The sequence below is a fragment of the Acomys russatus genome, chromosome 17, assembly GCF_903995435.1.
Source record: "Acomys russatus chromosome 17, mAcoRus1.1, whole genome shotgun sequence".
Classification (NCBI taxonomy): Eukaryota; Metazoa; Chordata; class Mammalia; order Rodentia; family Muridae; genus Acomys; species Acomys russatus.
Genome location: NC_067153.1, coordinates 10,889,203 through 10,912,543, shown reverse-complemented (window position 1 = coordinate 10,912,543; position 23,341 = coordinate 10,889,203). Strand labels below are relative to the sequence as shown.

At 37.8% G+C, this 23,341-nt stretch overlaps 1 protein-coding gene across 1 annotated transcript in view; it reads left to right on the top strand.

Moving 5' to 3' along the window:
* Positions 1–19,494, top strand: part of Nudcd1 (NudC domain containing 1) — a 64,930-nt gene extending 45,436 nt beyond the window's left edge. Inside the window, exons 5-10 of the mRNA XM_051159544.1 lie at positions 383–565; positions 2,727–2,931; positions 5,785–5,929; positions 9,500–9,625; positions 15,517–15,676; positions 18,860–19,494. Of these exons, the coding sequence (XP_051015501.1) occupies positions 383–565; positions 2,727–2,931; positions 5,785–5,929; positions 9,500–9,625; positions 15,517–15,676; positions 18,860–19,152 (1,112 nt within the window). The 3' untranslated portion in view covers positions 19,153–19,494. The remainder of the gene's footprint in view (positions 1–382; positions 566–2,726; positions 2,932–5,784; positions 5,930–9,499; positions 9,626–15,516; positions 15,677–18,859) is intronic.
* The last annotated feature ends 3,847 nt before the right edge of the window (positions 19,495–23,341 follow it).

Here is a 23,341-nt window from a genome sequence, read left to right as displayed (position 1 = left end):
TGTGGCTATTGAGAACTTGAAAGGTGCCTAAGTAGCTAAGGTAGTGAATTTTAAACTTTACTTAATTTTAATTAAATAGCCATTTGCAGTAGTGACTACTGCATTGGACAGTACAATTAAGAGCAAAATTCATCAAAACCAGTATTCTAAAGTAGGTACTTGTTTGAGGACCATAAAGTTCTCAGGTGCAAATGCATACGTGCATGGGGAGTCATTTCTCTCTATCTACCATGTTGGTCTTGGGCATTGAACTCTTGTCCCCAGACTTGATGGCAAGGGCTTTACCCACTGAGCTGTCTTGGTGGACCTAAATTGTCAATCTCTTACTCTTACCAAAAGATTCTTTAAAATATAGCTTTTCATAATATTTATTTTCCTACAGATAGTAAAAAGTATGAAATTACGAAGCATCATGTTCTCCGTGGAAAGTCAGTGCCACATTATGCTGCTATTGAGCCTAATGGAAATGGTCTAATGATTGTATCCTACAAGTCCTTCCAGGGCCTTGCGGTAGGTCAGGATCCTGAAGAAAGTATGGATGAAGACAGGTCAGAGAAAAGCAAAGGTAATTTAACCTGTCAGGGAGCTCATATGTACTTGTGTATATACACACATCTGTCTGCTTTGTCCTCCAAGGAATGTTATGGGTTCCAATAGGGCAGAATAGATTCTTTCTCTGAATTTTTTTCATCTTCCCCAGCCCTCATCATACACACATTTTTTTGGAGAACACTCCCTGGGTGATGTGGACTGGTTTACCTTCATAATTTTGTAATTATCTGGTATTTTAGAAATTGGCAGTTGGCTTACAAGATTCTCTGTTTAATACTTACTAAATAATGTTTATATTAACACTGGGAAAGGCAGTATGATACTATTCTTCCAAAATAAGGTCTAATATGCATATTTTTACCTTCGTACTAAACTGACAGTTCTTGAGGGCAGAATCACTGTTTCTCGATGTTGAGTGAATGAGAAAAGGTTATGCCTTAAAATGAAAAGGTCTTCTGGAAGAAAATTGTATTTATTAAGGATAATTTTGTTTATATTAGAGAACAGTATATTTAACAATTATATAGCATTTGATAATTATTTGAGATAATATTAGGGGCTGCAGAGATGATTCAGAAGTTAAGAGCATTTGCTGATGTTGCTGACATGGGTGTGGTGCCCAGCACTCACATGATGACTTACAACCATCCGCATCTTCAGTTTCAGGGTATCTGACAACCTATTCTGGCCTCTGAGGACACCAGGCATACATTTTTATACATACACACATACATATATACGTACATACATGCAAACACTCACACATATTACTTAGAAATAAATAAAGCTTTAAAATAAAATTGGCCTCAGTTTTTAAAGATACTAATGCAATCAATATTTGAAGCTATTTCCCCCAGATTTATAAATATAGATACCAAAACAACAACAACAAAAAAAACCAAAAAAAAAAACCCCAAAAAAACCTTTAGGCTTTTTCATGTCCTCTTTTGCCACTTTGTTTCCTCACGTACATTTTTGTTAGAGTTGAAGTTCTTAGTGAAATAAATTCACTGACCATATTTCAGTATAAATTTGCTAAATCCTTTCCTGAAATTGTGTTCTTATACTAAGCCCTTTAGAACTTAATTCACTGGGCGGTTGGGAAGGAAGGAAGGGATGGAGGGATAGAGAGATGGAGGGATGGATGAGAGCTTGGTCACTGCCATGTCTCCGCCTCCGTCTTGGGACCATGCAGTTCCAGGGCAAATCAGAGTCCCAGCAGAGCACAGCATGTGCTTATGTCACTCTAGTCCAGCTGCTGGTTTTCTTGTTGATGACTCATGTTACATCTTGAATTCCTCTGCCACACATTAATTATTATGCGTGATATTTTCACAATGACAAAGGAGAAGAGGCATGTGTTTAAAATTGTACATGCTTAATATCAGCACTCCTAACACTTTGGGACTAGAGACTGCTTTCATTTTCTGTAAGTCTCATGAAAAGTGGTATCCATGGACTTTTTGGTATTTCATATCATCATCATAATAGACAATATTGTATTTTCTTTTAAAATTGTAAACATAATCTCTAAGGGCACAGGATACACTTCAAAGCACCACAGTCAAAAAGGTCTGAGACAGCCTAGTGGTGGAAGGCTTGCCTAGCATGTGCTAAACACAGGGGGAAATGTAATTGTTAATATACTCCCTAGGATGAGGGGATTAAGATAGTCTGGATTTTCTTTAATCTCTTTCTACTAAAATACATATAATTTTATAGGTTCCTCTCATCATCACTGTTTATCAGAGGTTATTCATTGTATAATTATGTTGTATTTATATTTCAGGGAGACTAGGGCGTGTGTGTGTGTGTGTGTGTGTGTGTGTGTGTATGTGTATGTGTGTGTTTTAAATAAGAGCGAGAAGAAGGGGAGGAGTAAGAGAGGCAGAAAGTGCAGTAACAAAGTAAAGGATTGCTGTTAGTAGTTTTTGTGAGTTCCAGTCTTTTAATGAATTGGTTGAGCCTGGAAAAGGAATATATCATGTGCATTTATTTGTTATAACTTTTTGTCAAACTCCTTGAAGTCTGTGTTTATAGTTTGTATGTGTGAGAGAGATGATCACTAAAAATATACTGATTGATTTAGATAGTTGTTCTCTTAGGGGTCTAAGATCTGATTTTGTATGTTGTCTCTAATTTTATTACATAATGCATTTTTCTATTTCTGGTAGAACCTCTGTATTACTGGCAACAAACTGAGGATGATTTGACAGTAACAATAAAGCTTCCAGAAAACAGTACTAAGGAAGATATTCACGTCCAATTTCTGCCTGATACCATCAACGTTGTGCTGAAGGGTGTCCAGGTTTTGGAAGGAACACTCCACTCATCTGTCGATCACGAAAGCAGTACATGGACAATCAAAGAGAACGACAGGTATTTTTGTGGCTTTACATTTGAAATTTTATTTTTTATGACTTTACCTTTTAATTTTTTCTCTCTACAGTAGGTACATTGAAGATGAATATAATAGTTCTTTCCATATTGATGATTTTTCAGGTAGATTAAAAATGCTGAAACTACAGAGCAGATACAATTGTAGTTAAGATCAAAGATGCTACTGTACTTGCCTGTTTTTCATCACCAGCTGTAGGCACAGCAATGACAAAAGGTGAAACTATTTGCTTGTTTTAATCTGTACTCTTAAATATTTGTAGTAGAAATATGTTCAAGTTTCATTTTGTTATGAAATAATACAAGCCTATTTTTAAATATGTATTTAAAGCGTATAAAAGGTAATAGCATGAGAAGTTTCCCTCCAACCAGTCAGAGGTGTGCCCTGCCCTCCAGCTACTGCTCCTAGCTTCCTTCTGGCATTTTCTGTTTATTCTACTAAACACTCTAGTTTGTTTTCAAGGGAAGAATTTTCTGTCATATACTGTATATGTGACTATACATCTTGTTTTTTATATTTGCAACAGTAAATTTTAGATATTTTCCCACCAAGGATACGTGATTATTTTCAGAACTTCATTATGACTTTATAAAGTTAAGTCGGTTGAATAGATCATCATTTAAAACAATTAGTCTTCTGTTCTTGAACATTTACAGTGTTTCCAGTCTTTTGCTCCAGTGAATAATTACCTATGTTTTTGCATAGGTAGGAAGATAAATTCTTGCATTCGAAGGATGAATATTTCTTTCAGAGTTTTGAGAAACAAATATTGCTTCAGTATAAATTGATCATTTATCCTTTTCTGTATTCTGTGTTTGGAATACATACACATACAAAATTAAAGTATAAAAGAAATTCATAATAGTTGACTTCATTTAAAATGTTTCTGCTTTCCAGAATTGAAAAGTCAAGTGTGGTAGTGCATATATTATATCCCAGTACTTGGGCAGCTAAGACAGGAGAATCAGGAATTGAAGGTCAGCCTCAGTTTTTTTGAGTCTGAGGTCAGTCTGGGTTATAAGAGACCCTGCCTCCAAAATCCATAATCAGTTTTTAAAAATTGAAATGTTCTGCTAATCTAAAAATGTATTTTTTTTTTAAAAAGTAAGAAAATATATCAGAAGCTGAAAAAAATCTCCATTGCTCAAGGATCAGTGGGATTAACATAGTAAAAATGTCCATTTTACCAAAAGTAATATACAGATTTAATGCAATTCTAACTAAAATTTCAACACAATTCTTTACAGACCTTGAAAGAACATACTCAACTTCATATGGAAATACAAAAAAGCCCAGAATAGCTAAAGACAATCCTGTACAATAAAAGAACTTCTGGAGGTATCTCCATCCTTGATCTCAAGCTCTACTACAGAGCTGTAGTAAAAATAAATAAAAAGATAGATGGTGTGCGTGCGTGCGTGTTTGCGTGCGTGTGTGCATGTGTGTGCATGTGTGTATGTGTATGTTTGTAACATGAAAGGCTATTATCTTCAAAGTTCTTCTAAAAATACCCTATCTTGTGTGTGTTTCATGTTTATGTGTATGTAAAAGTCATCAGATTATTGTGTCCCTTAGAGAATGTAACTAAGGCTAGGCATTATTGATTGTGGTGATAATTTTCAGTGTTAATGATAAGGACTTTTATTATATAAGTGATGTTATTTTGTATAGTCTCTTAGATAGCTGCAGAAAAAATTTAAATGCAATAATTATGTTCTGAATTTATAATAATAACCTTGTTAAAGAATAGTTGATAAGTTTGCATGTTCTATTTGATAATTGCAATAATGGGCTTTATTGTACTTTTGGAATTATTTGCTTGACTTTGTGTTCTGTGGTGTGGGTTAGTTTGGTATGTATTTATCAGAGATGACTCATGGAAAAGATTCCTTCCTGTGGCTGTAACACACAAGGCCTACCACCTGAGTTTCATCTCCTGTCCAAGGAGCGTGGGCCAGCTGCCTCCTGTGCCGTCTATGGCCTGCCCTGACTCAATGCTTCCTTTTCCTGCAACATAAGTTCTTGATCTTCGGGTCTCTGGCAGGCCCTGCTTAGTGCATTTGAAGTTTCTGTTCAACAACTTGAATGTATAGAATTAGATTTAAAACAAGTTATATAGACTACATTAACATTTTTCCTGTATTATCAAGTGTTTTTTTTTTCAATTTCTATATTTGTTTTCAAATTTCAAAAAAATTAACATTGACATTAACTTAACTTGCCCAGTCTTTGATTAAAATTATATAGTAAGGCTATTAGTTTATGAGAGTCAATTGTTGAGTCTGTATCCTAGTTGTAGTCCATTTCCCTGCTGAATATGCTCCATTGCATACCCTTGGTGTCCCGTAGGTCCATGCTGCTTGTGCTTCTATGGCTTAGTCTTAGTGACACACTGAATGCCTGCATCCCAGCAGCATTTGCTACATGCCCTCTTTCCACTCGTTCTGCCATTCTCCCTTCAAGCCATCTGATGGTCCATTTCCAGTGCCACTTTCATGTTTACTCATGACGTTTACCTTACTTATCATTGGATTACAGATTTTTTTTTATCACATATAAAGCCAAAATGAATACAATTTTTGGTAAAACATTCTCTAGATACCAATAGGTAATGATATTTCTCTTCCTCTCTCCCTCCCTCTTTTTATCTCATCTTCTGCTCCCTTCTTTTCCCATCTCTCTGATTTTGATATGTGCTCTCATTGCATAGCTTTGAGTGACCTTGATCTTTCCTGTTTGAGCCTACTAAGTGCTGAGATACTGGAATAAAGTACCACACTAGTTTAAATGTACAATGTGTAATGTTACTTCTTATTTTTCATTTACTCTTTTAGCTTGGAGATTTCCTTGATTAAGAAGAACGAAGGACTGACATGGCCAGAGCTGGTGGTTGGTGATGAACAAGGGGAGCTCGTAAGGGATCCTGCCCAGTGTGCCGCCATAGCAGAACGCCTGATGCACCTGACCTCTGACGAACTGGTACGCGGTTACAGTAGTAAGGCACTGCCCAAGAGTCTACAGTGTCTGATAGGAAGATTAGGCCATGTCAAGCATTAGTTTGCCTTTCCTAATAGAAATGACACAGATCAGTAATTATCCACCTAATTAATGTTTTAATATGGATTGAAGTTCTAATATTTACATATTTTACTCTGAATATATACAGAAGTGTGAAGGCATATTTTTTCATGGTGTATATATGTAGATATGTATCTTAACATTTTTTAAGAGAATCAGCCAATGTTGATAGAAACAATTTAAAATTATGCCATTTATATGCTAATAACCTAGGCTGATTCTATTATTTAACTGTTTTAAACAATGAAACAATAAACATAAATGCAGTAAATACCTCACTAGTATACAAATTGTAGATGTCACTGCAGTACATATAGTGTACAAATTGCTATGGCATTTCCTCACAAAACTAACACTCCTTTCAGAAGCAAACTTTGGTTATTTGTTTTTGTTTTATTTTTTATTTTTTGAAACTGTGTCTGTGTGTGTGTGTGTGTGTGTGTGTGTGTGTGTGTAGCCCTGGCTGTCCTGGACTCAATTTGTACACCAGGATGGCCTAGAACGCACAGAGATCCATCTGCCTCTATTTCTCCAGTGTTGGGGTTAAAGGCGTGCACCACCACCACCTGTCCTTCAAAAGTAAATTTTTAAAAAGTAAATCTGAGCTGTACCACATAGCACTCCCAGGCAAGTATATAAAGTCCTCTTTTCCTGTGTCATCATGAGCACACAGTCATGAATGGAGCAGTCAAAACCTAACCAATAGAAAACCTACTTATTATGTATATGAGAATATTTTTTTAAAAGAGATACAAATACAATAAAACAACTGCATTGGTAAACTTGTCCTTTGTTTGCAGTGTCACTGAGTGTCCCTCCATTTCCTTTGTTGTCTCGTGGATGTGCAGTGTGTTGCTTTATAAGTCTTAACATTCAGGGTTCTTTTCTTCCTTGTTCCATGTCTGTGTTATTGCTGCCCTTTGCCTTTCCGTGCCGCCCCTTTCCTTCTCAAGTCGGGTCTTGAGTTAAGATTTGTGATAATGTGGAAGAAGATTGCTGTTGGTTCCCACTCCACCATCTTATAGTACAGTAATTATTTTTAATAAATGAAATATTTCTTTGAGGTGATTACAATGTCCTGACAATAATTACCTGGCTGTGTGGTAGAAAATATTAGTATATTAATGACTTGCAGTAGCTTATTAAACATTTGAAAGCATTCAGCAATGCTGTAGAACACTGGTAGGAGCATGTTTAATTGTCTAAGTTATTGTCGTGTTGAATTATAGTGATAAAGAAGATTCAGAAAAATTATTTACCCTGCAGGGTTAGATGCATCCTAGGCTAGAAATGAGAGATTAATAGATTGAAAATGAATGTTTTTCACAAAGAGAAGTATGGCCCAAATAGAGAACACAAATTTCATCTTTGCCCACAGTTATTAACAATTTCAAGAATTATTGGAATTCATGTGGCAGGCCAGAAAGCATGATTTCATAGCCCTTTTATAAGAAAAGGGAGCCATATCCCCTAGATGTCAATTAAGTTTTTTAAAGATTTACTTATTTATTACATATACAGTATTCTGTCTACATATATGCCTGCACACCAGAAGAGGGCACCAGATTATTGATGGTTGTGAGCCACCATGTGGTTGCTAGGAATTGAACTCTGGACCTCTAGAAGAGCAGACAGTGCTCTTAACTGATGAGCCATCTCTCCAGACCAATTGATAATTACTTAAGAGGTTGACAAGTAAGCTAAATTCCCTTTAATCTTGATGCTTTCAACGGAGCAGTGATATTTATGAGGCAGCTACTTATTTTCCAGTGTTTTATGTTTTGAAAAATAGAGATACAGCCTTGTCATCCACTCCTGATGATGACAGTGAACTTGGGGAATGGTAAATTGCTCTACTTCTCAACTTTTGGAAATGTCTGTCCACTTTTGGTATTATCATAAAAGAGATTATACATTATTGCCTTATACCTTATTCTATAGTATTGCCTTACGTTTTAGCCATCTTTGCTTCAAGTTCCCCCTGTTTTTTGAAGTTTTTAACTACCTGATTTAATACATGGAATGTTATATTAAGTATCAGTTTCTGTTGACTTCAGTTTTTTTTTTCACTTTCTTAATTATTGCATTTTTTCTCTTCCCTTTGTTTACTTTGAATTAATTTTGTTCTTTTTCTGCCTTTAGAGGTAGCTTTGACAATTAAATTGTAAAATAATCACTTATTTAATGTGTGCTCTTACTTTTGTTTGGGTGAATATTTGTGTATATATATTAAGTAACTATTTCTAATATCATTTCTCTTTTTTACAGTATTATTTCATTTTACAGCTTAAGAATTGTATAATATACCCATTTCTTTCTCCTTTGCATTTTTGCCATATATTTTATTTCTGTCTTCTGTGTCTCCTGATACATTATTATTATTATTATTATTATTATTATTATTATTATTATTATTATTTTAGTCTTAGTCACTTTTTTGAAGAAGAGCAAAAGTAAGAGAAAACAAGTCTTTTCACCTATGTACACATTCACCCTTTCCTCTAGCTTACATTTGTGCTGACTTAGTTGTCTCTTTCATGTTTTCCCTCTGTGAAACATTTCCTGGAGTGTCCCTCACAGGAGCGTAAGTTTGGAGTGTCCCTCACAGGAGCGTAGGTTTGGAGTGTCTCTCATAGGAATGTAGGTTTGCTGGCGATTAATTCTCCCAGCTTTTGTTGGTGAGAGTTTTTTCTTATTTTTCTTTTTTCAGTTACTTTTGTCAGGAATATAATTCGGTGGTAGCAGCAGCTTTTGCTTTTGTTTCAGAAATGCTGTATTTTAACTGGCTTGCATAGTTTGTATGAGAAATTAGTTATTTGTAACTTTGTTCAGTCATGCAAAATATTTTCTCCCGACTGCTTTTAGTATTTTCTCTTTATTGCTGTTTTTAAGCAATCTCAGTACGGTGACTTGCTCTACTCTATGACTTTTTAAAACATGCACCAAGTTCTGGTGCTCTGTAGTGTTTCGTTCTTCTCCCGTTACACTCTGTGCTTTGGCTAATTCCCAGCTATCTCACGTTCTGTTCTCTATTTGAACTTTGCGTTTTCATATCTAGATGTTCACTTAGGTTCTTCTTTCTGTCTTCCATATCTCACCATGTTCAATTTTTTTTTCATCTTTGAGTACATAGAGTATATTTATAATTAACAGCTAAGGGTTTTGCTTTGCTGTTGTTGCTGCTGGTTGTCCAGTTGATTGGTTGTTTGGTTGGTTTTATTTTTTTTTTTTTTTGTGATAGAGTCTAGCCTAGACAGGACACAGTCTCATTATATACCCCAGGCAGGCCTCAAAGATTTGAGTTTTAGGTTCACAGGCTTGGAACACTATGTCCAACTGTTATAATGTCCTTTCTGACCAAATCTGTCATTTTGACATTTTTAAGGATGAATAAATGATTTCTTATTGTTTGATGTGTTATTTGCTTTTTTTTTTTTTTTTTTTTTTTTTTTTTTTTTTTTTTTGCTTAAGAACCCAAACCCAGATAAAGAAAAACCTCCTTGTAATGCTCAGGAATTAGAAGAATGCGATATTTTCTTTGAAGAGAGCTCCAGTTTATGCAGATTTGATGGCAACACATTAAAAACAACTCATGTGGTAAGTTCTTGTTAATAGGAGTTCAAAAATGTTGTGGATAAGTAGAAATTTGGCAAATGAAAATTGAATGGCTTAATGTGTTTTGCAAAACTAGTTTGATGGAAAGTTACTGGGTGTGATAAATTTTATCACTCTACAAAGTAGCCTCATTTCCATACTACCAAATCAGTAAAATAAAAGCCATTTGTGTGAGGTCTAGTCTATATTGATGTTTTTCAGGCTTTTTCCTCTGACTACTTTTTATATACAGTTGTGACCATATCTTATATATAGTAACTTCCTTCATATCTGTTTTTGACACTGAACATTAAGCATTTTCTCTTGTTATTAATAACTTTAAAAATGATTTGTGTGTGCACACACATGTGTGTTCACATGTGTGTGTATGTGTGTTCACATATGTGTGTGTGTGCTGGTTCATGAGTGCCCACATGTATGCATGAATGTGCAGACAGGCTAGTAGAGGGGGCTGGATCCCTGAAAGTTGAAGTTACAGGCATTTGCAGGATGCCTTCCTTGTTATGTGGTGCTGAAATCCAAACTCTGGTCCTTATGATTGTACGGTGAGTGCTCTTTAAGTGCTGAGCGATGGCTTAGTACCCTTTAATAACTAAACTACTATTCATTGTATGGTAATTTTTAAGGATGGTTCGTTCATGAAGGCTTTTCATATTCAGAGATCTTTGATGAAGAGCTACAGAAGGCAAATTAGTCGTAGGCTAAGGCTCTTGAAAACTGGCTTCTACTGCTCAGTCTCATGGCTGTGTTGTCCTTCATTGCTGGCCTCACTGTTTTCCCTGTGCCTTCTGTGTATGTGTCAGAGCCAGTTCCTAGTAACTACAGCCTGCCAGTAGTTTCAAGTAAAATGGTTTCCATGCAGAGGTGGCCTCTCAGTAATTGTGGCTTAAATGAGAACACCATGATTGTCACTTACTCATCCCATCCAGCTGTTTTATTTTTATTTTTTTAGTATTCGGGAGGAAATTCTTTTGAATTGTTCTTTTAAAAAAATCATTTTGATGCTTACAGAATCTGTAGTAAGAGTCTCTCTTTTATGTGTGATATTATATTTCTTAATCATTGTAGCTAGAAATTGATCACCTCAATAAAACAGTCTAGTTTCTTTCTTTTTTTGCCAATTTTGTCCACTTTCCTCCTTACATTTTGTATAATCTTAGGAGGTTAGGTAACTGATTTTTTTTTTTTTTTTTTTTGAGGCAGGGTTTCTCTGTGGAATTCAATCTGTAGACCAGGCTGGCCATGAACACAGAGATCCACCTTCCTCTGCCTCCCAAATGCTGGCATTAAAGGTGTGCGCCACAACTGATTTTTGATTCTTGTCACTGAGTGCTCACTCTAGACTGTCCTAACCCGCAGGCCCCTGTGCTCTCCATTGAGAGAATTTAAAGAAGATACAGACTATAGTGTGGATGGTAGGCAATGCACTGCAGATGGAAGCCGTGCCCTCAAGGCCAAGAGTGGCTGCATGGTTTTATTCTCCTTTACCTTGGAACAGCCAATTATAAATCATTTTGACACTAAATTCATTTTGTGCCATTCATTCAGTACAGTCATATGTTTCTATTAGAATAGTTTGGTGAAATTTGATGAAAATTATTGTTTATATCACTAAACATCAAATTAATCAGTTTTGAAACCGGAAAAATTGTCAGTCTTTTTATTATATTTCTATTATATTTCTAATATAATAATTATTCTCTTTGGGAGTTTTATAAATTTTTTTAAAAAGTTTATTTTTATCATTTGCGTTTTATATCACTTGGCTAGTTATATCATTCTAGCTTGAAATCATGTGAAAAAAACCAATTGTATAGGCAGTTTAATATAATGAGTGTGCAAACAAAATGAAACAGGATTTTATAAAACTTTCATTTTCAATTTAAGATATAAAGGCAAGAACAACTTACTTACAGCCTAATTTATGTGGATTACCGTACCTTTAATAGCACCACCCAGGGAAACTAGGGTAGATTCCTCATAGTTACTATAAAATGGGTTGTTGAAGAGAATACAGTTTGGTAACGAAGAACACAAGTTTGGAAACACATCAGCATTTAAATTGTAGCCACTATTTATTATCTCCTTAACTTACATATCTCTACTCCTTAAGTTTGAATTTCTTCGTTTATGAAATGGGTTTGTCTTCTTACTTCTAGATAGTGAAGATAGAATAAGGTAGGCAATATAGCTCTTCTTGAATAGATAAAGTCATTTTTTTCAGTATTTTTCAGTTTAATTAGTTAGTAACTGTAATTGAGGATCTTTGAATTTTTTTTTTTTTTTCCTGACATGGAATCTTCAGAAGTCTAATTGCTGGCTGGTTCTCAGAAGGCTCTCAGCTGACCACTTGAAATACTCTTCACATTTTCTTGAGACTATTTTACTCTAACTGTAGACTTCACTGGTACTTCAACATTAAATATAGCCTTATCTATTGTGACTATGAAAATAGAGATAATGTGAAATTGTATTTAATTAGACAAAAGATTTATTAAGTTTAGGCCATAAGATTAAGAATTAAGGACAACACAAAAAACATCATACTGACAGACTCCTGTTTGCACAGTGCATATCAAAAACAGCAAAACGCGTCACCTTGGGAGGGGAGTGTTAAAGATTACCGTCACATCATAGTTTGTGTTTGCAGCACTGGCAGGACTGTTTAGGGTTTGTTTTTCTAGAACATGTGCGATGGCTGTGTACAAGCAACAAAGTGGAGTCTGAAAGGAGCTATGGAACACTCATCAAAATAAAATATATTCAAGACCAAACAAAAGCAAGTCTAAGAGAATAGATATGAAATGTTCTCTGGCTAACAGGACCAGGCCATAAATAAGTGATGCAAGATATGTGGACGTTAAGGACTATATTTCTCAGTAACTCATGAGCCCTAGAGGAATTCTGTATTGAATTCAGATGACACCCGGCACAGGCAGGATGCTAGATGCTTCGGAAATGGAAATGTCCACCCTCACATGTTACATTACTTAGGTTTCCATGTGAAGAGAAGGGCAGACTATAGTGGAAGAAGGAAGTACATTATGAGCTGAGTTGTCTTCCTCAGTTAAAATAACCCATGGAATGCAGTGCTGAGAGTACAGAGAAAATGGATGACCTGGAGCTGGGCTGCTGGAGGCGGGTCCTTTAAAGAGCTTGATGTGGGTACATTAGGAAGGATGCATGGGCTCTGTCCCAACAGTGAAAGCCGGGGCACACACCAGGGTGTGTGTGTGTGTGTGTGTGTGTGTGTGTGTGTGTGTGTATGTGTGAGGTGGTGGTAGGCGAATTTAGAGGTCAGAACAGAAGGCACATAAATGCATATGTCCCACTAACCCTGTGACCCTTCAGCAGCAGTTTTCCAGAATCTGTTGTCAAAGACTTCAGATTGTCTATTGTTTCTCTCTGTAAAATGCACTGGAGTGTTCTCACATCTAAGTATATGGAGACAAGACAAAGTTTTAATTCTCAAGATATTTACTAACATGGCCACTATCTTGGGTTACTGCTACTGTGAAAAATTGCATGAGTTAGTGGTTAAAAATGTTAATTCATTCTGGTCTAACTGAATGTCAGATGTCCTAAGCAGGTTGGCAGGTCTGTCTGTATTGCTTGTGGAGTTCTGGGGAGAGCTCGTTCCTTGCCTGTGTCACTCCTAGAGGGTGCTTACTTTACTTCACTCTCAGTCCCGTCCCGTAGCCACATCGCCACCAGCGTAGTGTGTTGCTGTCACCCTCTTTCTCTTTGCTTCTGTTCTCCTATTGTGCTTCATGGTGTCCTCTCCTCCCTCCTACAGGGAATCTTAGTCATACATTGAGCCCACCAGACAGTACAGGGCAGTCTGTCCCTCGGGAATCCTAAACATCCCTTTTTATTATCTATAGAAATAGTCGAGAGTTCCAGAGGCCTATGGTGTGGGTACACTGGCATGATAACATTTGGCCCACCATAGGTGTTCTGCGTACTTAACAACAATCTGATATAATAGTATATTTTGTTAGGACTAATAGTCATGTAGTAAGGAATGTTTAAGGTTCAGCATCTCCTAGGATCATGGCAATAAGAATTCCAGGCCCAGGTGGTGACTGGTCCGTCTTGGGGCAGAAGTAGGCTGGGGAAGAGGACAGGATGAGTCAGTGAAGGCCAACTGTGGAACTTCCGGGCCTGTGATGTATTGTGTAGCGCAAGTATGGATAAGGAAGTGGTATACGAGAAAGCCTCTAATTGGAGTGAGGGTTTTATGTTGAGAGACCTCCACCCTCACGCTCTGGTTTGCGTGCTTGATCTCTCTCGGTTAACCTTTCAGCTGATGGTTTAGCTGATCTGTTCCCTTCTCCTGGCTCGTCCCATCATGCATAGGAGGCTAGTGGATGAGTTAGTTTCGGCATTAGTACTGTTAATTCTCACTTCACTCGTGAAAATAGGACATTTTATAAAAGTACTACTGCAGTCCACCTGTGCCTTGCCTCAGTTAGGTTGGTCCTTCTGGGAAAGGCCTCTGTAATTCCAAGGGAACAGCGGAGGTGAGGAGAGAGCTGCAGCAAGGCTGGGTGCACAGAGGCGTTCTCAGCAGGCCCACTTGCTAGCAGTATTTTGAAAGTAAGTCTTACTTAGCCGCTGACAGTCCAGAGCAAAGGGAAGGAAGAAATAAACACTGCTGAGATCATGCCAGCCCATCATTGCTGCAGAGAGCGCGCTCTGGGCCCACCTAACAGCCTGGCTTCTGTGTGTTTTTCTCATGAGGTGGGCAGCTTTCCTGAGCCTAGGTTGCTCCTGTGAACTAATAAATCCTCATGCTATAGCCTTTCCCAGCCTTCCTTAGAGTGCGAGTCCAGTCTCAGCTTCTCCGCCAACACTTTTGTTCTCTGTTGTACTGCAAATGTATAGGATTAAGTCAGCATTTCTCAGACACTGGGTACCCCAACCGTAGCCCTAAATATGATGTTATTTCTGTCGATATTTAAAGCACTAATAGTTAGATGGCTGATGAAGAGTGTGGCTGCAGCCGATGTACTAAAGCACCTGCCCTCTAAGTGGAATCCAACCGTGAATCTCAAATGATGATTTCTGTAGAGAAATGAGTTTCTCAAGCATCAGTATAGCCATAGCAGCTGCTAACAGTATTATTGATACCAATACTGTAATTCAGGAACACAGTGGAGCAACCAGTAAATAGATCTAGGGTTTTATCCAATATTGTGATTTTTCCTTGTAGCCTAGAACCAATTACTCAAACTCTCAAGGCTCTTTCAGCTATCCTGTGAAGATAGCAGCTCCTCATGAGCTATAGAGGCCAGTACTTAGCACGTGCCTGGCACGTAGACTAGGCTCATGAGTTGTAGTGGCTGTTAATTATTCTTGGTAATGTTTATAAATTAACATGAGTAAGTCTAATGTTTGTAGCCTGTGGTTTAAAACTATTCTTTTTATCCAGTTGGTATTTCATGTCATATATTTATCTACTAGAATTGAGGGGCAGATCGCATAATGGTTAAGAACAGAGACTCTGGGCCCACATTTCATGTCTGCAACTTAAAACCATTCTGACTTTGGACAAGTTAAGTCCCTGTGCGTCGTTGTTTTCCTCAGCTTTAAAATGAGCATAACAGAAACACATTCCTTTCAGGAGTTCTATGAAAATCAGTCCAACCAGGCCCAGGAAGTTTAGAACAAGCAAAGCGTGGTCGCTGGTTCATGTGTGACATCCTAGGTTGAGACAGGAGAATTGCCATGTACAAGGTCAGCCTGAAGACCCAAGGCCAGCCTCAGCCCTTGTTCTTAGGAAAATGGAGGGAGAAAAGGTTACTAGAAATAACTGGTGATGGTGTTTGTCCTTTATTACTAACTTTTTGAATAACTTTTTGTCACTTGAGGTGAATCTTGGCAGCAACCAGTACCTGTTCTCAGTCACTGTGGACCCTCAGGAGATGCCCTGCTTCTGTCTCCGCCATGACGTTGATGCTCTCCTCTGGCAACCACACTGCAGCAAGCAGGACGACATGTGGGAGCACATTGCCACCTTCAATGCCCTAGGTAGAAGACATTCCCTCCTTCAGTAGCATTTCTAGTCCACCCAGCTAGGCGGCATCTTCACTTGAGCCCTCCTAGTTACATTTACTGCTTCATGCTATGCTTTGGTTGTCTGTGGTCTGTTAAACTGCTATAGCTGCACAGAAGATAACACAGGATGGGCAGCTGTTTGTGTTAAGTCGGCATGAGCAGGAGCTTTGACATTGCCATACGTGCAACTTGTATTGAATTCTCTTTAGAGTAATCTTCAACATCATACAGCTGCTGTACAGGAATGTACATTTTTCTTCAGAAGACATTCTTCGTTGAACTTAAGTGCAAAGGAAGCTAGGCCTGGAGGTACACACCTGCATTTCCACTACCCGGGGGGATAAAGCAGGGGCTAGCCAGAGTATACAGCAAGAGTCTGACTCAAACTTGGAACCACAGTGAAAGCAGAGGCCATGTAATGAAAACAGTTATGAAGAGAAAGAACATAACTGAATTTATTTGCTAAAGGAGAATTTGTTCCAAAAGCACACCTTGAAAAATTTAAAGTATGTAATAATGTAGACTATGCTATTATTGGTTTTATGTCAGAGTACATCTATATTGTGTGGGAGTTGTGTTATGGGATTAGCCACAGTTGCTCTATTGAAAGTTTATTTTAAACTGGCAGCAAAACTGTAAACTTGAAAGTCTCACAGGCTGTGTGTGTACAGCTCTAGTTGGTGGGGAAATTGTCACTAGCACTTCAAGCTGATCCGCTTCGCTCAGGCCCACGTGGGTCTCTGTGACATGAATTACTCAGAAGGCTGACGGGTTGATTAACCACTTCTGGCCTCTCCTGGAATTCCCATTTTGTAATTATCTTCTCTCCTTAAGGAGGTCGCTTTTAGATGCTCAGGGTCTTCAGGTGAATGTCAAGACCCTTTTGCAAATGAATTATCTTGATCCCGAGTGAAATCAATTTTATATTAGATAGTTCTCTTGAGTTGTGTACCTCAGTGTCAGAGCTGCTGTACAGTTAATGTTCATAGACCCCTCCATCTTCACTTTTCCCTCTCCACATCCTAGTATTTTAAAAGCAGTGTTGACCTGTTTGTGCCTCATGGTTTGCTCACTTTATAGTGCATACATGAACATATATGTAAATATCAATGTTGTCTTTAAATCCAGAGGTTGCATATGAGAAAAATGTGATATTTTTGTCTCCTCCCTTATTCTTCCTTCTTCTCCCTACATTATCATCTATCTGTTTAGTCACCTTTTTCTCTCTTTTTGTATTTATATATATTTGTGTGTGTGTGTGTGTGTGTGTGTGTGTGTGTGTGTGTGTGTGTGCGCGCGCGCGTGCGCGTTTAAATCTAGAGTCTGTATGTGAAAGAAAAAATGCTGTATTTGTCTTTCTGAGTCTGGCTGACTTCATTCAGTGTGGTAATGTCCATTCACATCCATTCTCTTGTAGATAATATAATTTTTTCTTTATAGGGGAATAAAATACCATATTTTTTGTGTGTAGCACATTTTTTATGTATTCATCTATTGATGGGTATCTAAACTAATTCTATATCTGCATTTCTGTAAATAGTGCAAGTGTGTGCAAGCATCTCTGGTTTCTTCTATTATATAAGCAGGTAACACTGGATCATGAGGTAGTTCTGTTATGTTGGTTGTACTGATTTCCGTAGTGTCTGGACCAGTGTATATTCCTGTCAGCAGTGAAGTGAGCGACCTTCTTTCCTCACGTTCTCCTCAACACTTAATGTCCTGTGTGTTTTAGTAATAGTCATCCTGAGTACACGCAGGTAGAATCTCAATGAAGATCTCATTTAAATTTCCACATTAAAGATGCTGAACATATTTTATATGTCTACTGGACATTTGTGCTTCAACTTTTGAGAACTATCTTTATTTCATCACACATTTATATACTGGATTGGTTTGTTTTGGGGGTAGTTTTAGAGTTCTTTATGTATTCTAGATATGAATTGTCTCTCATATATAGAGATAGTAAAGTCTCCCATTCTGTAGGCTGTGTCTTCCCACAGTTACTTGTTTCCTTGCTGTGCGTTACCTTTTTATTTCCACATGATCCAATATGCCAACTTTTGATTTCATTTTTTGAGCTATTGAAGTCATTCCCAGAAAGTCCTTCTGCTTATCAATGTTACTCACTTGTTTTTCTCTACTAGTTTCAGAATTTCATGTCTTAAAAATTTTTCATACACTTTGAATTGGTTCCTCAAAGTGAGTCTAGTTTCATTCTTCTCCATGTGGATACCCTGCTGCCCAGTCCATCCTGTTACAAAGGATAGAGGATTTCTCATGTTTGTTAGAGACGAAGTATCTGTATTGTCCCATGGTCTCAGGCAACCCCTGTGAAAGGGTCATTCCCCCACCAAAGGTGTCTGACCACAGGTTGAGACTCCCACTCCACACATTTCACTGGTCTGTGTGTCTGTTTTCATGTCTGAACTATGCTGCTCTTGTTTTTGTGGCTCTGTAGTGTGGCTTGAGATCAGTAACTACGACAATAGCCTCTAGCCATTGCTAGCCATTGCTTCCCTGGTTACTTAGGGTCTTCTGTGCTTCCGTGTACATTTCAGGGTTGCTTTATCTGTTTTTCTAAAGAATGCCATAAAGATGTGGATCTTTTTAAAACTATAAGCTGCTTTCATGAATATAGCTATTTTCACAATACTGGTTTGGTCCATCCATGGGCATGGGAGACCTTTCTATGATCTAGTGCCTTTTTCGTTTGTTTAAAAGAAAAATTTAAGTTGTCATTGTATTCCTAGGGATTTTGTTTGTTTGGGTTTTTTTTGTTTTTTGTTTTTTTGTTTGTCATTTTAGCTACAGGTTTAAGTTTTTGCATGTTTGGTATTTAAGATTTCTGATTGTAACTAATTTATTTCATGGAAATTAAATAGAACTATGTTGTGCCTTTGTTGAAGAGATTCAGAAGCCCTGTTTTGTTTCTTAGGAATTAAAGCTGTATGTTCACACTTTTTAGAAGAAACTGCAGCTCACTGTTAATGGTGCTGAATTCATCCATTGTTGGCTATTAATGGTATATGTGTTACTTAAGTATTTAGATTTGTAACGGATGCAATGAAATAGTAATTGTTAAATCATGATTTCTCTCTCTTCACTTTATCATATAGTTCTCTTTTTTCTTTTCTTTTTTTTTTTTTTTCTTGGCAGGTTATGTCCAAGCATCAAAGAGAGACAAGAAATTTTTTGCCTGTGCCCCAAATTACTCCTATGCAGCCCTTTGTGAGTGCCTTCGCCGAGTGTTCATCTATCGGCAGCCTACTCCCATGTCCACTGTGCTGTACAACAGAAAAGAAGGCAGGCATGTGGGGCAGGTTGCTAAGCAGCAAGTAGCAAGCCTAGAAACCAATGATCCTATTTTAGGCTTTCAGGCAACAAATGAGAGGTTATTTGTTCTCACTACCAAAGACCTGTTTTTAATAAAAGTAAATACAGAGAATTAATCCTCCAACTTGTCTGAAAAGTATCCAGTGGTACCTGGAGGGCTGAACAGTTGTGCTGCAACTTGATAAGTTTCATTGTGTTAAATAAAAATATCTTTTATGAAGTTTTATTTTTAAAGGATATTAGAAATGTATTCAAAAGATTATGAATCTGTAAAAGCTATTGGATAAATGAGGCTATGGATTAAGAGAACATTGGCTTCTGTAAAAAATACAAAGCTATTGACAAATACAGATATTTTTTAAAATTTGAGGACTGATTCTCACCTTTTATATGAAACATGTACAATTCATTGTTTAAAAATAAAAGTATTTATCATGTACTTAGTTCATTGTTGTTTAGATTGGTACAATCATTCTGTAGGGTGTTTGGGCAGCAGTAAAATATTGAGTGTTATAAAGAATTGTTAGGAGTCTGCATAGAGTTGAAGAATACAGTAGTTTTGACAGTGTCTGCTTATAAACCTTAATTGTTTTCATAGTAAGCATAGATTTATATATATATTTGTGCTCCCACATCAGAGAAAGTTAATCATTTTCCATTATTATATAACAAAGTTCCAAAAAAATTCAGGTGTTTAAGAGTTTATTCTAGTAGGAGGCTAAGGCTGCAGAATTCCCAGTTCAAGGCCAGCCTGGGCCACACAGGAAGACCTTGTCTCAAAACAAAAGCAGCTTAAGGTGTATGATTTGTCATGGTTCTGGGACCTGTCTCTTGTCCTCTAGTAGTGTGAGCTGTGCTTCCTGCATGAGCGAGAACACATCCTTGACCAAAGCGTGCTGCAGGAGTTTGCCATGCTTCGCTTTTCATGTCTCCTAAAAACATGGACAGAGTGAGTCACATGGCCAAGTCTAAACAGACAGCAGAGCTGTGATCCTTTGGGTCATTCATGGACAGTCACTCAGGACAGATTTGAGTACATTTCTCTCACTAAGATCTCCTCACTTCTTTGACAGTTTATTCTATTTTACACATCAGCTTTTTCTCAATAAATATTTGTGGTTCTACTTATTCTCCAAACGTCTTTCAATTTGTATTTAATGTGGATTTGTCTTGTTTTTATTTTCACACTACTGTTAAGTTCCTATTTTAGTAAAGTTCTTAAGAGCTTAATTGAAGAGACAGAAAGTAAAGGTAAAGAATCATATGATGGGAAATATGTGTCTTAATGTATGTTTTACTATGTGGAACAAATACTTGACTGTATTAAATGTAAACAATATTTTGTCTGGGGAGAAGGCTCTGTCAGTAAAGTGCTAGCCACATAGGCTTAAAGACCTAGTATTAGATCCCTATTACCCACATGCATGCATGCATACATACATACAACACACACACAACATACAGACATACACACATTCAACATGCATATGCATACACACAACATACATATATGCATACACACAACATACATACATGTAACATACAACATACAGAGAAGAAAAACAGGCAGGCATAGCTGTACACATCACTAATCCCTGCGCTTCGCATGCAGAGACAGGAGGATCATGGCTGGCCACATAGTCTAACTGAATCCGTAAGCTCCAGGTCCTGTGAGACCCCATCTCACCAAAGAAGGTGCAGAATGAGCACACCTGATGTCAGTATTTGGCCTCTGTATGCATGCATGCACATATGCACACGGACTCATAAACATGTATGCATTTGTGTATGTGTGTGTGTGTGTACATGCACACAGCCAGTATTTGGTCAATTTTAGTTAGGTCTGACTGATTTTAAATTGAACTTTGTTGTTGCTGTTCTGGCAAGGTTCATTTTTTGAGACAGTTCTCACTCTGTGGCTCAGGCTGGCCTGCAGCTCCTGGTCATCTTTTTCTTACTGCAGCCTTTTAAACAGCGTGAACCAGAGCACTCACTTAGTTTTGACTGGTTCTTAGTTGTAGCATGTGTAAGTTCTTGCATTCGTTCCCCGGCACAGGGAGTGGGAATATGAAAGGGTGGAGGAACATAAACTATATATACAAGTCTGATTAGAAGCCAAAAGAATGGGATTGGAGATCTCGGTGGAATTCCTGAAAAGATCCCAAGATTTCCATCTCGTGAGGCTTTCTAATAAAGAAAAAGATGCTACAACATCTTCCCTTCAGAGTTAACTCAGATGAGTCTGTCAGTCAGTGGGGTGGGTGGGGCAGGGCGGGATCCAGGAAATCTTCTGTTCTGAGGACACAAAGAAGTAGCATAGAGCATCCCTAAAAAATTAGGTCAATATAGCAGTCTAAAGAGACCGTTGCCCATCTTCAGCTTTCAACTCCTCCCTGCCCCGTGGTGGCTGCTTTGGCTGGTTCTCTTCTCACCCTCGAGAGTGGTCCTTTTTGCCTTGTAATCAACTCTTCCTGTCTTCTACACTGCCTTTCCTATGTCTCATCTGAATTCCTTCGGCAGAGATCCCGAAGACTGGGGTGACCAGAAGGAGAGCCTGGTAACACTGTGTGTTGGTACCCCATATTGTAAAGTGAGTAAGAAACTCAGCTCTGTCAGAGCACAGTTTTTCAGAGAGAGAGATCCAAATGGCCTAAAAGTATTATGGAACAATCCCTCCTCATTTAGAATAAAGATGTATAGCTTGGATATAGGGAAATTGTGAACAATTCGAGGATTAAACGGCTCTGCAACCTTTATCTTCCTCTCTTGGTATCAGGGAAGGTTCTTTCATTAAAAAAATTTTTTTTTGTATAAATCTTTGAGGAGTCACTCAACTGGCAACGAATTAAATCTTATTAATAAACCCAGATGGAAATAGAATAAAGTATAGAAAGTATAGTTAAACACATGCACGCGTGCGTGCACGCACACACACACACACACACACACACACAAAGGGGGGCGGAGACAGCGCTCAACATGAAGCACGAAGCAGGTGACTTCTTGGTACACATAGGAAAATCTGACCTCTGCTGCCTTGGACAAAAAGAAGCATAGAGATTCACATTACCTGAAGTCAAAGCTAGGGCAGAGCATCAATAGGTACTTCTAGATGATCTCATCACAGCCCATTGTCTCTCCCTAAGCTCCATCTCTCAGTTGCCTATCTAGTTTGACAAGTTTTTGCCTTACTGCAGAGACAAACACAAGTCTAAACTCCATCACTGTCCTGATAAGTGTCTGTTGCAAAAGTCACAGCAAATGCTTATTGTGAACTCAAATGGGTCAAGTGCCTACTTGAGCAAATCATGGTCATCAACGACTTTGCATTTGCAGAGTACCCACTGGCTTATCCTCAGGGATGGTCTGCATGCTGATGCCAAGAATAGATCTAGTAACATACAAGTGCATGGAATTATAAAATGATATTGTGGCTTCTAATGTAAAGAAGAGTACAGGTTGATGCTCAAAATACAAGGAATCTAGGCTGAAAAGCCATTATATTAGGAGAAAAGTTACTAGTAAAACGAAATGTATCAAACTAAGATTATATAGAGAATTTTGATAAATTTTAATACCTAAGTTAAAACATTTAGCAGTGTTACTAAAGGATTGACTGAAACTCCAAAGGAAACGCAGTGCAAGGAACAATGCTTTTTGATGGAAGGGGGTGGTGCATGCCTTTAATTCCGGCACATGGGAGGCAGAGGCAACGGGATCTCTGAGTTCAAGGCCAGCCTGGTCTACAGAGTTAGTTCAGGACAGCCAGGGCTACACAGAGAAACCCTGTCTCGAAAAAACACCACCACCACCACACACACACATACATAAAAACCCAAAGCCTTTCAAAATGGAAGCTATTAAACAGCACTTAGGCCCAATCTTAGCTGCTGCCTCGAATATGATCACTTCATACCAGCCACAGACATCGGGACCCTCCTTGGCACTGTGCCCAGAGGCTGAGATATCCTCGCCAGACTTGACTTACCAATTTTACCATTCTGTTCATGGTCTCTTTCTGTTGTGTCATATGTCTCTTGCTCTTTTTCAGCCTTCAGTGTCCCACGTAACCCCTCCACTTTGTCATTCTTAGAACACTGATTGACAGCTACTTGAATACATCTTCTGAATTTCAATTCCTAATGCTCCTCTTCCTCCCCAAAGGAAGGCCTTATTGTGTGTGTGTTATCATTTGAACAGATTAAAATACAATAATAAGCTGCACAATCAAATTGAGGTATTAATATATGTTGATCTAACATTCCGTTTCCTGCCATATAATTTCTAAATCTATAGATGTATTTT